At 37.4% G+C, this 18,187-nt stretch overlaps 1 protein-coding gene across 1 annotated transcript; it reads left to right on the top strand.

Annotated features, from left to right (window-relative positions):
• Positions 1-10,023: 10,023 nt before the first annotated feature.
• Positions 10,024-12,941, top strand: LOC115927561 (ankyrin repeat domain-containing protein 50-like). Its single transcript, XM_030993611.1, has 2 exons — positions 10,024-12,151; positions 12,919-12,941. The coding sequence occupies exons 1-2, from the start codon at positions 10,024-10,026 to the stop codon at positions 12,939-12,941; spliced, it is 2,151 nt and encodes a 716-aa protein (XP_030849471.1).
• The last annotated feature ends 5,246 nt before the right edge of the window (positions 12,942-18,187 follow it).

Here is an 18,187-nt window from a genome sequence, read left to right as displayed (position 1 = left end):
ATGGCCTCCGAACTCAAAATTCCAATTTGCATATTATGACGTCAGCATATTTATGGAAAATTGATTGTATCTCTGTAAATAGTGATTGATTTTCTTCCAAATTTTGAAATGTTCTAGCTGAGACAATTTTCTACAAATAAAGTCATCACAATTGTTAATTTTGACAAAAGCATCACGGCGTATTTTTGTGATTAAAGGAGGCATGTCAATTTTCACATTTTGCGTGTATTCTCTATGGGACATGATTTTTTCTCAAAACTCGATTCTACATTCCCGTCTTTCGCGAGCAATATCTACGTTGTTTTTGCTTCATTTACGCTGAACTTCGAGTATGTTGTAGCTGAGACAAAAAGCTATCTCAAATGTACCATTTATTTTGTCTCAATTTTTTGTTGGATCATGCGCAGCCCACCTATACTTGTTCCAAACAAGTATTACAAATCTAGTATATTTTTCTTATTTCTAACCACTTTTTTGTTGGCAAGATAACTTGGTAATGGCTCAATCAAATGCCTTGAAATTTGGCATACATATGTATAAGCATATGTACAAAGCACAATAACGTTTTCAATATTGACCTTTACTGATGACGTCATCTAGGCGCCATTTTGTAAAATTTTACGAAAATCAACTCATGACCATATCTTCATAACTAAAGGTTATTTCATATTCATATTTATCATGATCAAGGTCAATATCCGTCCGGTCAATTGCAGGTCGAAAATCGCGCGCGTGCGCGTGCCTCCGCGCGTAAATACGCGCGCAAAATACTAAAATGCTCAAAATCGTCTCAAAATCATTTTGCATACGTTTTAGGCCATTCTAAGCATTTTATAAAAAATCGCGCACACGCGCATGCGCGCGCGTTTTCGCGCGTAAAACTATTACACAACATAGAATCGCAATTTTTTTTCTTTCATAATATTCCACATATTTTTACAAACAATTTAATACCATGTTTGTCTCTTTATGACTATTAATAACGGAATGATTGACCTTTTAACATAAATTTCTGTGCGTGCGAGCTCTTGTATTACATAGAATATATGGACAAAAACATGCCTACACAAAATCCATTGTAGCTCTTTAGGATGCAAGGTCACCCTAATTCTTTTTTCAAATTGTGATAGAATATAAATTGGAGATATGATTTCATGTCTTATTTTACCCTCAATTAACTCATGACGTCATCATAATGGCCTCCGAACTTAAAATTTCAATTTGCATATTATGTTGTCATCGTATTTTTGGAAAATTGATGGTATCTCTCTTAATATTGATCAATTTTCTTCCAAAATTGTATATGTTTTAGCTGAGACAATGTTCTACAAATGCACTGTTCACAATTTTTAATTTTGACAAAGACATCATGGCGTAATTTTGCGATTAAAGGAGGAATGTCAATTTTTCACATTTTGCGTGTATTCTCTATGGGACATGAGTTTTTCTCAGAACTGGATTCTACATTTTTGTCTTTTGCGAGCAATATCTCCGTCGTTTTAGCTTCGTTTACGCTGAACTTCGAGTATGTTGTAGCTGAGACAATTAGCTATCTCAAATGTGCCATTTATTTTGTCTTAAGTTTTAGTTGGACCAGCCCACCTATACTTGTTCCAAACAAGTATTACAAATCTAGTTTATTAATATTATTATTAAATATTTTTCTTATTTCTAACCACTTTTTTGTTGGCAAGATAACTTGAAAATGGCTCGATCAAATGCCTTGAAATTTGGCACACATATGTATACACATATGTACAAAACACAGAAATTTTTTCAACCTTGACCTTGACTGATGACGTCATCTAGGCGCCATTTTGTAAAATTTTACGAAAATCAACTCATGATCATATCTTCATAACCAAAAACTATTTCTCATTCATATTTATCATGATCAAGGTCAATATCCGTTCGGTCAATTTCAGGTCAAATAACGCGCGCGTGCGCGTACGTCCGCGCGTTAATGCGCGCGCAAAATTTTAAAATGCTCAAAATCGTCTCAAAATCATTTTGCATACGTTTTAGGCCATTCTAAGCATTTTATAAAAAATCGCGCACACGCGCATGCGCGCGCGTTTTCGCGCGTAAAAGTATTACACAACATAGATTCGCCATTTTTTTTCTTTTATAATATTCCACATATATATACAAACAAATTGATACCATGTTTGTCTCTTTATGACTATTAATAACGGAATGATCGACCGTTTAACATAAATCTCCGTGCGCGCGAACTCTTGTAATACATAGCATATATGGGCAAAAACATACCTATACAAAATCCATTGTAGCTCTTTAGGATGCAAGGTGACCCCAATTTTTTTTCATATTTTGATAGAGTATGATTCGGAGATATTGTTTCATGTCACATTTGACCTTCAATTAACTCATGACTTCATCAAAATGGCCTCCGAACTCAAAATTCCAATTTGCATATTATGACGTCAGCATATTTATGGAAAATTGATTGTATCTCTGTAAATAGTGATTGATTTTCTTCCAAATTTTGAAATGTTCTAGCTGAGACAATTTACTACAAATGAAGTCATCACAATTGTTAATTTTGACAAAAGCATCATGGCGTATTTTTGTGATTAAAGGAGGCATGTCAATTTTCACATTTTGTGTGTATTCTCTATGGGACATGATTTTTTCTCAAAACTCGATTCTACATTCCCGTCTTTCACGAGCAATATCTACGTTGTTTTTGCTTCATTTACGCTGAACTTCGAGTATGTTGTAGCTGAGACAAAAAGCTATCTCAAATGTACCCTTTATTTTGTCTCAATTTTTTGTTGGATCAGCCCACCTATACTTGTTCCAAACAAGTATTACAAATCTAGTTTTCTTTGTGAACATATCAGCTTGGATATCGTTTAAGGGGCATAACCTAGATAAGTATGTATACTTGTGTTACCCCTCCACTTCATTTGATGGTAAATGTATAATTTTGTACACTTTAATTTTCATTTTTTTTGGAAATATATTCGATTCAATTCAAATACTTTGTACTTGGCTGTGCATCAGTGCACCTCTTTTTTCTGACCAGTGGGACAGTCATTTAGTGGCTCAGTTCTACAACAGTCAGGGCACTCTTTGCTGTCTACAGTGAAGGTGCCTGTTTATCTGTTTGATGCAGAAGAAATTATGAGATTTCTTTCTTCTTCTTCTTCCCCTACCAGTATAATACTGACCGCTGTTGGCGTTTTTGTTTAAACCTTATGCTTGTCATCTGACAATTAGTGTACAAAGCAAGTAAAAAGAACTCTATGTGCAGCTACATTTGTATTCCTATTTGTATTATAAATATGTTAATGTGTGGAGATTGTGCACACAGTGTGTGCGGGCAAGCACTGAATCCAATGACCGGGGTAATAGTATATTTGTAAAGCGCTTAGAGACATTTGTATTAAGCGCTATATAAAAATTAAATATTATTATTATTGTTATTCATGGTGATTATACTTTATTAAACTGATTATCATAAATATCATAATACCACTTTATATGATTTACTAGGATATATCATGTATATGTAGTACAAATTAATAGCGACATTTTTACTGGTGAAAGTTTTTAGGCCATCGAATCAGGCATTATGCTGCTTCTGATATGCTTATACTTTTAGCTTTTATTTGTTAAAGTGACTCGGTTACATTATTGAAGGTTGATTAAAAATTGCGTGATTTTGGTATGAAATGCTACTTATTATCTTCCTTATACTGTATTAGCCCTCTAACATGCAAACAATCCTGAACAAAATTCTCAAACTACAAAGATATTAATGGTTTTCTAAGAAAGCGTCACTGGTCAACACCCTCTAACAAAATTCTCCGAACCATTTTCGAATTTTCCTAACCGTTTTACCATGAAAATAAGACAAAAAACAGGCTTTAAAAAAAAATTTCAACACTTAAATGTCTGGAATGGTATATAGAGCCAATTCATTGCTTTGTGACGATTTACATTCACCTAAAATGTAATAATTGGAATAATATAGTTGGGAGAATTAAGAATCGATCAGATCAGTTTTTCCTAATTGTTATCGTTAATAACGGTCCGTTTTTACTCAAATTTCAGATTATCTTTAATTGTAAATCTAGCATTGAAGTCACCACCTTAGCACCATTTTCTCTCATCCTTACAATGTTACCATGTCACTTTAATGCTATTGACAATGTTTAGTTAATATGACAAAATTGAAGTACTGTGAAATTTGAATGTATTGTGTGTCTGCTTTAGGCAAATGTAAATTTTGTGTAATTGATTATGCCAGCTACATGTATGATATTGTATAACTGAAGTGGTATCGCATAAAATCAGTATAGCCTAATGAATGTATTGTGCTACAATGGACGGTAGCTTTCATATATGTAGATTTAGCAGAGTAGCTAGTATTGACCGGTGAGTAATATAAGTGGTTATCTGTACATTTATTATTTTTGTTTATGTTAAGGTTTTATTTGATGAGGTAACATGCAGTCTAATTATTTACAATATCGTTACATTGCTTACTGAATTATATGAAAGAATGAATGAAGATCTTTTTGTTAATGATATTGAACTGGAAAGAACGGTACTGAATTGTTGATAATTGATACATTAATTATTGACCTTTATTTGATTTTACAATTCCACTATGAAAAAAAGTGTACATGACAAATTAACTCTCCTTGTACGGATATAAAATGAAAGTGATTTATGATTTCTCTCTGTTGCTTTGATAATAAAGCTGTGAATAATTGGCTCAAAATGTATTTAAACGATTACAAAAAATTATGTCAGATAAGAAACTGTAAGAATTTTAAATTTTATATATCTAGGACCTTAAAAACGTTAGATCGGATGTACAGGTGGAAAGCAGTTTGGCTTTCGAAGCTGCGATGTGCATGCATTCATCATATCTAATTTACTCACAATGCAGTTCAAAGTTTGTATAACTTAACCGAATGTATCTGATTAAATAAGTGGTAACTATTTTTTTAAGCTTTTAAAATGATAATGATAACAACAAACACAACAACAATAATAATATGAGTAATATTAAATATTTACTGAGGGTAGCCTCATCGGTATTAATAATGTTCTCCCTGAGGACCCTACAATCGTATTATTACCCAGGCTTTTAGGAGACAAGGTTTGTTATTGGCTGTTACAGGAAATAGATAACTGAGATTTTGAACATGTTAAACTAGGGTGACGTACATTTAAGAGGATTTTAAGTGCGAATGGTGCATTCGGGAGCATGTTTTTCATAATGACTTAATTTCGTTCAAATACTACACAATAAACTATTTAAATTTAATTCCAAGAGTAATAGATCCACATAACAAACATGCATAATTATAGGCAGCCATATGTCTTATATGTGAAAATCAATGCAAGGTAGATTGGAGAGATCTAATTTACACAAGGACGTTTTAATTATTTGCATGTGTCATTAATTTTCAACTTATGTTGTTTTCTGAACCAAATGGATTTTTAGATTATTGAACAAGCAGCTGTATCATTTTATGTATGTTTTTTTTATTCATTGCAGGGTTAGCTCGGTTTCCCAGTCCTTGCCATACCTCTAATTATCCAAGCGCTGTCCTTTACTAAGTCAAAACTGCTTCCGCTTCAATACCAATCAAGTTATTACAAGGGTTCGGTCGCCTTTTTAAGTTTTAAGTGTAAATTATAATTCCTTAAATCTGCCATATTCAAAAATGCCATTTTTATTAATGCATAAACATTATGGCTAGTCCTACCTAAAAATGTGGAATGTATGCAATTCACATTCTGACTATGGTAATACAATTATTCGTAACAGGTGAATAAAATAATTTTTAACGAGCCAATTAACAAAGATTTTAGCATTAAATTAAATAATATGAAGAAACTGCTCTTATTACGTAATAGTTATCAAAATAGGCAGGAAATAAATAGGAGAGGGTCCTTGGATCACTGTTAATATTTTCCTACTCTTCAGAGTGTCACCACAATGTATATAAACTTTCTGAAGTTAGCAACTCTGCCTTTTTTCAAATTTCGAGGAATACTGGTTTGAAATAAATGTTGTCATTTCATATTTGTATCTCCTACGGTTGTTTTATTATTCGATTTTTAGCTGGTTTTTTTCTTCAAATGACGCAGGACTGTACACTGTGTATGTGTATGTGTGTGTGTGTGTGGGGGGGGGGGGCGTGTGTGTGTGTGTATATACGTTTATATATACACATACATACACACATTTATATAATACAGGGTAAAGAACTCTGTTGACAAGTTCAGGATAAACTAGATTTCGCCCATAGGGCTTCTTGAAGTTAAGATTTAAACTTTATGAACTTTAACTTCTCTAATGTAGGGCATATTTTTCAAGTTCTTGGTGGTTTTTCATCAGAGTCAAAATCTACATCCTGACCTTTGACCCTGTTACCTCTATTGTCCTGAAGCCAGCATGCACTACTATTAAAAACAAAAGAATAAATAATTGAGGCAATTTCAAACAATTGATGTCGACACCTAAATTATTGCCCGGCACCATCGATTGGACGGTCACAACCAACAAAAAAAAGCTGTGAAACTCAATTGCAACCATTCGAGGAGCATTGTTGAAGAAAAGTGAACACTGGAAAGAGTGAATCAATATAAGAGCCCGAGAAAAGGAAACAGCGCCATCTAATCATCATTGATGAATAACTCCAAGAACAGTATTGCCAGGCGGAAATAATCTGTTTAGATTGGACTCCACAACCGGATCCAACAGTGAATAATATTTGTTTCATAATATTACAGTCGAAAGAATTGCCGTATGTTTATATTCGCAGAAGGATGTGAGTGGACTCGTCTGATAATCTGAAATACAATAGAAAACTCTAGACGATTTGAATTTTTTTTAATTCTTATAAAATCTTTTCTATACCATCAACATTCATGTCCAACTTATAATGACCTCAAAAAGCTTCAAGCATAAAGCTGAAATACAAGTATGTGCAATAAAAAAATGTACACATACTAGACTGTAACTAAATATATGAATCAAGATACTCTGTTACGACTAAACATGGAAGAGAGGGAGAGATATATATTTATATAGAAATGGGGGAGAAGAAATTAAATAGATGGATAGATAAATATACGTTCATGTTGGGCGATGGATAAAGAGTCAGAGAGAGATGAAGAGAGATGGAAAAAGAAAGTGAGATTGAGATAGAGAGAGAAAGAGAGGGAAAGAGAGAGAGAGAGAGAGAGCGAGATGTAGAGAAAGAAGATTGAGAAATAAACTAGAATAGATTAAAGACCACCGCACACTATACCCCCTCGTCCTCCAATCTGATTTTCGATGAAATTACAATTTTAAAGCATAAGAGCAAATAAAAGGGGCACTTATCGAAAGGTAAGAAGGGGCATTTATGAGAAAGGGAAGGGGTTATTATTAAAACAATTAGAGATGTACTTATCACTAGGAAAAAAGAGCACTAATTAGGAAGGAAAAGGAGCACATGTCAAAGTAAACAGGGCAATCATAAGAGGTAAAAAGGGGCATTTGTGGAAGGAAAAGGGGCACTTTTCTCACCTGAAAGTAAACACCCATCACAGATGAAATGGGGTACTCACCACGATCATTCGCATTTATCATGTTTTAATGTTCATATAAAATGCGCTAGCTGTGGTAAATTCTTCCAAAATTGGATGGCAGTCAGATCGTGTGGTGTGCGCTGAGCCTTAGAGACTGGTATGTGTTTCGTTGGTAGTTCTCATGTCTGTCCCAGTGAACTAGCTGCGCCTATAACGACAGGGTGGCCATAACAAAACGGACTAGCATATTTCCGATAATTCAGAGCAAATTTAACCGGTATCAGTAGATGGGAATCTTTGGAAAAGAACATAATAGTGGTTATATAATAGTAATAATATGTCCATTTATATACTACACCGGCTGTATAACATGAAGCCGCACGAGCCCCCATGATAAGGGGCTCAAACATTCAATGAAGTTTTTTCTACTAGAAACCCATTCACTTCACCTGGGTGGAGAGTGGTAATTGTAGATTATATTTTCTCACTAAAGTACATTAGTGCTCAAGGCGGAACTCAAACCGCGAGCCATTTGATCCACAGTCCCCGATGACGGGTATTTACCATACACCACGACAGCTCTACAAACCAAAGTTCGTATTTTAAAGATGCATTTTCGGCAAAATATTGAAAAGATCCACTGGGAGGGCTCCATGCAAATATCACGTATCATGGTTGAGTTTCAGAATGATATTAATGCAATCATTGGTTAAGCTGTAATAAACATCAGATTGAACATAAATTAACTTTCTTAACAATATTTTTACCCGCGTTTTTAAAGATTTTAACGCAGACATTAAATAATACTTATGTTTTAAAATGCTGTTTCCGTATTATTGGACAAACTTGAACCGCTATGAATTATTGCATCACAAAATGCACCCCAAAACAACAACAAAATATCTACCAAATGTGTAAATGTTGGTAGCATATTTTTCACGATGAAATATTCTCTTCCGTCATGTTATTGGATTATGCTAGTACGATTTTATTGGGTCACCATGTTAAGGTTATGCCTATTGTCAACTGTTCATTGAATCGAGTAAAAAAGTAAACAGAAACTAAATTCTGGTCATATGTCAATTTCTACAATATATCTTTTTAAAGAAACAGCTAGACGGCTGAGTGTGTTAGTATCATTATGCAGCGACTGGGTATAGCGCTGCGTCCATTGTAGCCTGTACTAAACGTCACATCATACAAGTTTCGTATGAGATCACGCTGGTGTTTTTTTTCTTTCGGAATAAGAACATTGCCATATCTGTAGGACTAGCCCGCTTATACACATTCGAAAGGAGGTGATGGATACGTGACATTAATGGGAGAATGTATAAGACCGTCGTGTTTATTCGGGAATGGAACGTACCGATGCAGCTGACATGAACAACATTGTATTAATAGAATGTGGAGAAGAAGTGATCTCCTTTGTGGGCAAGAATAATTACGCAGTCTAAATGAAATTTACAGGTGCATTATGTAAACCACTGCCAGCCGTTTTACTCGGAGTAGATAAAAGGCGGCACGGTATAGCCTATAGCCATCTATCTCTCTTCGTCCAATAGCTTGAGGGCCGTTAGGGGCGACAATGAAATAGACCTAATGACACAGATTCTCAATAACTTCATGTCTTCAGCTGTAATACAGTTCTAGTTGGCTGATCAAATAGCCTAAACGTCAGTTATAATAGTCTAGAAATATCAGGCAGACACTCAGATCAGTTGAATTCTTACGATGGATGGGGACAATATTCAAAGAGCAGATCTTTCTAGGGCTGAAAATGATGATTTGACACCTCTCCAAGAAGCAGCATCCAATGGTCACCTCAATGATATACAGGTTCTCATTCGCCAAGGAGCAGATCTAAATGGGGCTGATAATGATGGCAGGACACCTCTTCTTGCGGCATCATTAAATGGTCACCTCGATGTGGTAACATTTCTCATTGGCCAAGGAGCAGATCTAAAAAAGGCGGATAAATACGGCATGACACCTCTCCACATGGCATCATTCAACGGTCACCTAGATGTTGTACAGTTTCTCACTGACCAAGGAGGAGATCTAAATACGGCGGATAATGATGCCAGTACACCTCTACATGTGGCATCATCCAATGGTCATCGCGACGTTGTACAGTTTCTCATTGGCCAAGGAGCAGATATAAATAGGGCTGGTATTGGTGGGGGCACACCTCTCTACTCGGCATCTTCAAACGGTCACGTCGATGTTGTAAAGTTTCTCACTGCCGAAGGAGCAGATCTTAATAGGGCTGGTTATGATGGCAGAACACCTCTCCTAGAGGCATCATTCAATGGTCACCTCGTTGTTGTACAGTTTCTCATTGGGCAAAAAGCAGATCTAAATAAGGCGAGTATCAGTGGCAGGACACCTCTCCACGCAGCATCATCTAATGGTCATCTCGACGTTGTACAGTTTGTCATTGGCCAAGGAGCAGATCTGAATATGGCACATCGGTTTCAAGGCACACCTCTCCACACGGCATCATCCAATGGTCACCTCAATGTTGTACAGTTTCTCACTGACCAAGGAGCAGATGTAAAAAGGGCTGATGATAAAGGCAGGTCACCTCTCCAAGCGGCATCATGGAATGGTCACCTCGTTGTTGTACAGTTTCTCACTGGCCAAGGAGCAGATCTAAATAGGGCTAATAATAATGGTAGCACACCTCTCCACACGGCATCTTCCCATGGTCACCTCGATGTTGTACAGTTTCTCACTGACCAAGGAGCAGATTTCAAAAGGGCTGATGATAAAGGCAGGTCACCTCTCCAAGCGGCATCATTCAATGGTCACCTCGATGTTGTACAGTTTCTTACTGGCCAAGAAGCAAATATAAATAGGGTTGGTATTGATGGGCGCACACCTCTCTACACGGCATCTTCCAAAGGTCACCTCAATGTTGTACAGTTTCTCATTGAAAAAGGAGCAGATCTGAAAAAGGCTGGTTATGATGGCAGGACACCTCTTCTTGCGGCATCATTCAATGGTCACCTCGATGTGGTAACATTTCTCATTGGCCAAGGAGCAGATCTAAAAAAGGCGGAGAAATACGGCATGACACCTCTCCACATGGCATCATTCAACGGTCACCTGGATGTTGTACAGTTTCTCACTGACCAAGGAGGAGATCTAAATACGGCGGATAATGATGCCAGGACACCTCTACATGTGGCATCATCCAATGGTCATCGCGACGTTGTACAGTTTCTCATTGGCAAAGGAGCAGATAAAAATAGGGAAGATAAGGATGGATGGACACCTCTCTATACAGCATCATTCGATGGTCACCTCGATGTTGCACAGTTTCTCACTGGCCAAGGAGGAGATCTAAAAAGGGCGGATAAAGACGACATGACACCTCTCCACAAGGCATCATTCAATGGTCACCTCGATGTCGTACAGTTTCTTATTGGCCAAGGAGCAGATCTAAACAAGGGGAATATACATGGCAGGACCCCTCTCAATACAGCATCATCTAATGGTCACCTCGATGTTGTAAAGTTTCTCATTGGCCAAGGAGCAGATCTAAAAAGGGCGGATAAAGATGCCAGGACACCTCTACATGCGGCATCATCCAATGGTCATCGTGACGTTGTACAGTTCCTTATTGGAAAAGGAGCAGATCTAAATAGACTTGGTCGAGATGGCAGCACACCTCTAGAAGTGGCATCACTCAATGGTCACCTGGATGTTGTACAGTTTCTCATTGGCCAAGGAGCAGATTTAAAAAGGGCGAATAAAGATGGCAGGACACCTCTCTTCGCGGCATCACTCAATGGTCACCTTGGTGTTGTACAGTTTCTAACTGACCAAGGAGCAGATTTAAAATGGGCGGATAAAGATGGCAGGACACCTCTCTTCGCGGCATCATTCAATGGTCACCTTGATGTTGTACAGTTTCTCATTGGCAAAAAAACAGATCTAAATAGGACTGGTAATGATGGCAGCACACTTCTAGAAGCAGCATCACTCAAAGGTCACCTCGATGTTGTACAGTTTCTCATTGGCAAAAAAGCAGATCTAAATAGGACTGGTATTGGTGGGCGCACTCCTCTCCAAGCGGCATCATTCAATGGTCACCTTGATGTTGTACAGTTTCTTATTGGCCAAGGAGCAGTTCTGAATAAAGTTGGTCGAGATGGCAGCACACCTCTAGAAGTGGCATCAATCAAAGGTCACGTCGATGTTGTACAGTTTCTCATTGGCCAAAAAGCAGATCTAAAAAGGGCTGGTAACGATGGAAGCACACCTCTAGAAGCGGCATCACTCAAAGGTCATCTTGATGTTGTACAATTTCTCATTGGCCAAGGAGCAGATCTAAATAGGGCTGGTATTGGTGGGCGCACACCTCTCCAAGCGGCATCATTCAAGGGTCACCTCAATGTTGTACAATTTCTTATTGGCCAAGGAGCAGATCTAAATAGGGTTGGTCGGGATGGCAGCACACCTCTGGAAGTGGCATCACTCAAAGGTCATCTCGATGTTGTTAAGTTTATCATTGGCCAAAAAGCAGATCTAAATAAGGCTGGTATTGGTGGTCACACACCTCTCCAAGCGGCATCATTCAATGGTCACCTCGATGTTGTACAGTTTCTCATTGGCCAAGGAGCAGATCTAAATAGGGTTGGTAAAGATGGCAGCACACCTCTGGAAGTGGCATCACTCAAAGGTCATCTCGAGGTTGCACAGGTTCTCATTGGCCAAGGAGCAGATCTGAATAGGGCTGGTTTTGATGGGCGCACACCTCTCCATGCGGCATCATTCAATGGTCACCTCGACGTTGTACAGTTTCTCATTGGCCAAGGAGCAGATCGAAATACGGCTGGTAATGATGGCAGGACACCTCTCCAAGCGGCATCATTCAATGGTCACCATGATGTGGAACAGTTTCTCACTGACCGAAAAGCAGATCCAAATAGGGTTGATATTGGTTGGAGGCGCACACCTCTCCACGCGCAGTTAATTGATAAAGGTAAGTTCAGTTGGCAAGGTTGATTGTATTTGTTATTGACTCTATCGACCCCCTCTCGGGGTATGTGAGTACAACGTATTTCCAACAGAGTATCAATATAACAATAGTATAACAATGATAAACATGTGATAATATGAACAATGATAAACATATGATAAAATGATAAATGATTATGATAATATGAACAAAAATCAATATATTATTTACAAATCAAGGCGAACTGGGCAGTTCACCCTCCTACCGCTACAAGTTTGCCTCACAACATTGCTTACTTGTGAGCTATCATTTACAGTATTACCATCTACACTTGGCTCTTTTGAAAAATGTGACATAATTATCCTTAAAAATTTTGCTAATTTCTTTAGCTGGCAAGCATGAGCTGTATTAAAAACCTTATCCATGTGCAACGCACTTGGTCTAGAGCTACTACCACACACGTTATTTGGTATACACCATTTTTTCTCATTTTGGAAGAATGGACATATACAAATATAATGAAATTCATCACCAATATCGGTTGATGTATAAAGTGCGCATTGCAAATCATGTACTACTATATTTGCATCAAATCTGCTTTTATTAACAGGTAATCTATGTGTTTTACATCTAAATTTACTTACATTTCATAAACTTATTCTTAAATATCCTTTAGTTCGTGCAAATTTGACTAGGTAGCTACATCCATTCCTGAATAGACATGTCACAAAGCCTGATTTTCAAAGTATTCATTATCCAGGCAGCACTATATCCTTCTCCTTGAGCTCGCCAGACGTTTCCAAGTCATGTATAATCAAAACTCAGGAGTCGTGAACGTGAATGGTCGAATGTGGGTCGTGAATGGTCGAATAGCGGTCGGAAAGAGCTTGCGTTTAGGCATGTGGTCGGGATTTGTCGGGGGAAAATGGGTGATCGGGCTTGATTGGGCTTGGGCGGGTTGGTTTGATCGGCAGTAGGAACCCACCATTAAGCAGTATCTTCGATCGTGTAGAAAAAAAAACAAATATTGGAATCATCCCTGATAATGTGATCACAATGTAGGGGTATATACCAATTTCTAAAAATTATATCTTGTCGCTGTGAGAGTTCCCTTTGTAGGTGCCCCTGCTTTCCCAAAAGTGCCCCTTAAGTGTTGACCCCCACTTTGAAAAACCCTCTGCCGCCGCCCCTGTGCACGTTCGCAATTATATCCACACAAGTACAGAAATCCAATAAAAAAAATAACATGCAACTTGGAGAGCACACATGCCAATTCCCTCTTGATTAATATAAATGTTTCTGATATCGATAGACTTCAACGAATCCAGAATCGTGCAGCCCGTATTATTTCAAATGCAAGAAAATATGATCATGTGTCTCCCTTGTTAAAACAACTACACTGGTTACCTGTTCATAAGAGAATAATGTATTAAGTTTCACTATTTGTTTATAAATCCATGTATAACCTTATCCCATCCTATATTTCTAGTCTGTTTTGTCCCTTCCAGCAATCGAGATATCCATTACGTTCAAGGTCAGACCCCCTTCTTCTGCAAATCCCCCGCATCAATTCGAAGAAGGGTCAACAAAATATAATTTTTTCTGGTCCCACTATTTGGAATAGTCTCCCTTTAAGCATTCGTTCTTGCACCTCAGTCGCATTATTTAAGAAACATTTAAAAACTCATGTGTTTTCTTTGTAATTGTCATTTTTTTTAGAGTGTAATGCACTTGGAGAGTATATAACTATTTTGTTTGTATTTTAAAATGTAAAGCGCCTTGAGCATGTTCATGTAAAGGCGCTCAATAAATACCAATATGTATGTATGTATGTTCGCAATCGTTTACATTGAGTGAACTGATGAGGTAGGAATAAACGACCGTTTCTGCTGTATATTTTGTGCTATATAACACCACATTTGGTTTTTTCTTTATAGATCCAGTCGTTGGTTCAAAAAAGGAAAGCGGGAGTGTCGAAAAACAGGTGGATAGCGAAGCAAACGTGCAAACCTCAAAACTCGAACAGCTCAACATAGACTCTGCATCTTCTGAACAGGTCGTAGAAGATTATGATTCCATGGGGGAATCCAATCAGCAATCAGGCTTGATTCGCATCGAAAAGTATGGCATTGAAGTCCAGTTTCATCCAAGTGAGATTTGGCGCGTTGATGACATCCAGGTAGTACCTGAAGTTCCAGCTGAACTGGCAGACTTGTTAAAGGAGGACCAAGCAATCATTTGCGTTGGTCTTAAGGTGTCATCGTCTTTTGCGAAGTTTGAATATCCAGTAAAAGTGACGATGCCCCATTCAGCAATTTTCACAAGTCCCGATACTGCATCTATTGGGACTTACCATCGAAAAAGCAGTAAGAATCTTTACAGTTAACAACTAAATTATTTATACCTTACCAAGTTTTTTAATTTCAAAAGTATGTGAAAAATGGACTCGTATCCTGAATATATGTTTCTAGAAAATGTGACATATTCAAACTTACATCTAAAAGTATTCAACAAAGGCCCTACTTCAACCACCTTTCATTGTTAAGTTGTGAAAAAAAAAAAAAACATTACATTAAGAAGGGGTATGATTTATTTAGATGTTAAATGCAAGTCTATGTTAAGACGCATTAGATTTCGTTCAATCACCCATCGCAACATTGAGTGATATATTCAAGCGTACTTCATTAGCATAAAGCTGGGGTACTCACCCTCCCCGTCGCTTCTGCGTTCTTTCTTGAAATTTGTAGTTGTTTTTACTTTGCTTTGTTTTCGATTTTGCAAACAAGAACAAATTGTGATTACGCATATGTCTTTTGTTTTCAATTTAAAGGCTCCGACAGTTTTTCGTTGATTGCTGCTGCCAATGGTGACCCTCGATGTGATGTTAGAGAGCAAGACCTTGACCTCTATATCTCTCACTTCTCTGAATGGTGGATTGTTGCCTTCATCACCAAGGTATTCGTGGGCAAGCGTGTCATCTGTACGCCTTTCGTACCCGAACCGAGTCCTATGAACGCTAAGCATCTGTTGAGGCTCTGCATTAGAGACAGTAACCAAGGAAAAGCGGAGGTATGAACGGGAAGGGGGTAATGTGACACAATGGCACGAATTCACAAAAGAGGTTTTTCGACAAACCTGGGTTTATGTGCGTCATATGACGCGTTTCGACGCGTTTTACAAACCTTGGTCTATAAAAAGGCGTCGAAATGCGTCTTATGACGCACATAAACCTAGGTTTGTCGAAAAACCTCCTTTGTGAATTCGGGACAGTTTGTTTAAAACTACTAAAGTACCTATGTCATATTCGCTTGTCGTCCAGGTTACTGGTTCAGACCAACAGAGCTTGCGTATGAGGTTCACCGCAAAATGACAAGCAACGTGGGCTGGAGCAGGGCAAATAGACCATTTTCATATTGTAATGAAGTGTTATGCGTACACTTCAAGTGCCATGATACACCTGTTAGGAATAATCTAGTTCAATAGTCAGAATGCAAATGGCATACATTACTTGATAATAGGACAAACATCTGATAACTTGTCCTGCCTTGTCCTACAATACGGAACGTTTGCATTAGGCAATTTTCGTAATTTAACAAAATTTAATGCATACGTCTTTGTGAAGTACCTCGATATATCTCATTCATCTGATAAGAATAATAGAATTTCAATAGACAGAATCCAAACTGCATACATTAGTTGTTGCCAGACTGGATACACTTTATAGCTTGCCCTACCTAGCAACACTTAATATATGCAGCTTGTATTCTGACTATTGAAATACTATTATTCTTATCGGGTGAATGAAATTATTTGTATTGAGGATGTTCACAAATACTTATGTATTATATTTGATTTCATTTATGAAAACGGCCTATTGCATACCTGTGTCCTTATTGACTGATCTGTTTCATCGTATCCGGACACCTACCCCCTGGACATCCACCCCCGGGTAAAACTTAAGATGAAAAATGACAAAGTGTTTAAACGTTATTCATTCTTTTGTTCTTAATGTTGTTGTTTTAATTTTTGTTTTCAATTTAATGACATGTGGTTTTCTTGCTCATGTAAAGTGTAAACTGTATATTATTTTTTATAGCATTACACATTGGTGGGCTACTTTCTTTTCATTGTACATGTATATTCTTTTTATATCAAAACAAAAATCAGCCCGAACCAGGATACGGGACACCGATAAAGGGAGAAGAATATTTTGTGGCATGGCGTTCTGGTGATCTTAAAGTAACCTGTCAGGTAGACGACAAGGAAATATACACCAAGGCAAGTTAATATAAATGCTTTAGTTACAACGACAAACCAACTCAAAATTAACTGATCGATTTGTTGGCTATTCAGAGCAATGTTTTTGTTTTGTTGGTGTGATGTCTTTAATTTTTATTTTTTTAAGTATTTCTTTTTAATTGTATTCATACAATGCATGTAGATCGTACTAATTATTTCAAATTACATTAAATATAGAGTACACAATATACACAACTCAATTATTTGGAATTAATCAATCTTATCCTAATAACCCCCTTCCCCAAATTAAAACACAAAATGGTCTGTATGATCGGTGCATAGCGTATTGAGAGAGAGAGGTAGTTGTGACACGCGCGCACGTTCGCGATCAAATGTTAATTCATGGAGCTCCAAATGAATCCCTCCCAAATAAAATCTCTATAAAGCGCGTGTTACAACTACCTCTCTCAATACTGTGATGGAGGTATAATAGAGAGGGGAAATAAGTAGGTAAACATGCCATTTTTCTAATCGTAACAGTTGAATGAAAAGTAAAGTTACTCGATTATATTACCTGAATATGAATTTTTATCTATTGTGGCCAATATATGCAACATTTCTAACCAAAGGTGTATTAATGTGATATCGCGTATCAATAGAAGCATGAATAATAATAATACGTATATTGTTTATTTACCCTCGCTCGACGAAAGTGTGTGTGCGCGTTTTGTTGCGAGCAGACGTGGGTGTGTGCGTTTGATTACTCAACCATTTTAACAGGGGATCAGAAACACGTTATGTTATATAGGATGATACCTACGGGGTCTAATAGAGACACAATCATGTAGCACCATTAAACTGTAGCCTTGCAGAGGAAGAGATAATCTTATATTAGGCAAATCGTTAGGACATACAATCTAATTAATTGACATGATGGGTACATTTGATGTGTATCTAAAATTTTTATCCTATGTCTTTTTTAATAGACACAACATGAAACTCTGTTTCATAAATCAGTTGAGATCAATGTACGGTTCGGCGTTGACACTTCAGGCTCTGGTAAATCCCAAATCTTTGTCAAGTTCATTTTGGAACAAAGCGCAGAGAAAGAGATTATGTTCCTGATGACTCTGTCAGGTAAGTGTTAATCGCCTGAAATCATATATATGTACGTCCTTGGTTTAGCTTTCAGCTTTATAACGAAGAAAAGAAGAAACAGAAGGAAGAAACAGAACAAAAACAACCTTGAGTTCAGTTCAGTTCAGTTCAGATTATTAAAAACACCAGACATAGCAATCATGACGAACAAACAAGATCCAAATTGAGACCCAAAAAAGCAATGCTTGTGAGTGTGGCCCCTGGGAAGGATGGAACTCTCAATCCCGGTTGATTGGCAAAGAGACCAACGTGTTTCAAGGA

The sequence above is a fragment of the Strongylocentrotus purpuratus genome, unplaced genomic scaffold, assembly GCF_000002235.5.
Source record: "Strongylocentrotus purpuratus isolate Spur 01 unplaced genomic scaffold, Spur_5.0 spur5_scaffold_20, whole genome shotgun sequence".
Taxonomy (NCBI): Eukaryota; Metazoa; Echinodermata; class Echinoidea; order Camarodonta; family Strongylocentrotidae; genus Strongylocentrotus; species Strongylocentrotus purpuratus.
The sequence above is the reverse complement of the archived record's forward strand: the minus strand, read 5'-3'. Positions and strand labels throughout refer to the sequence as shown.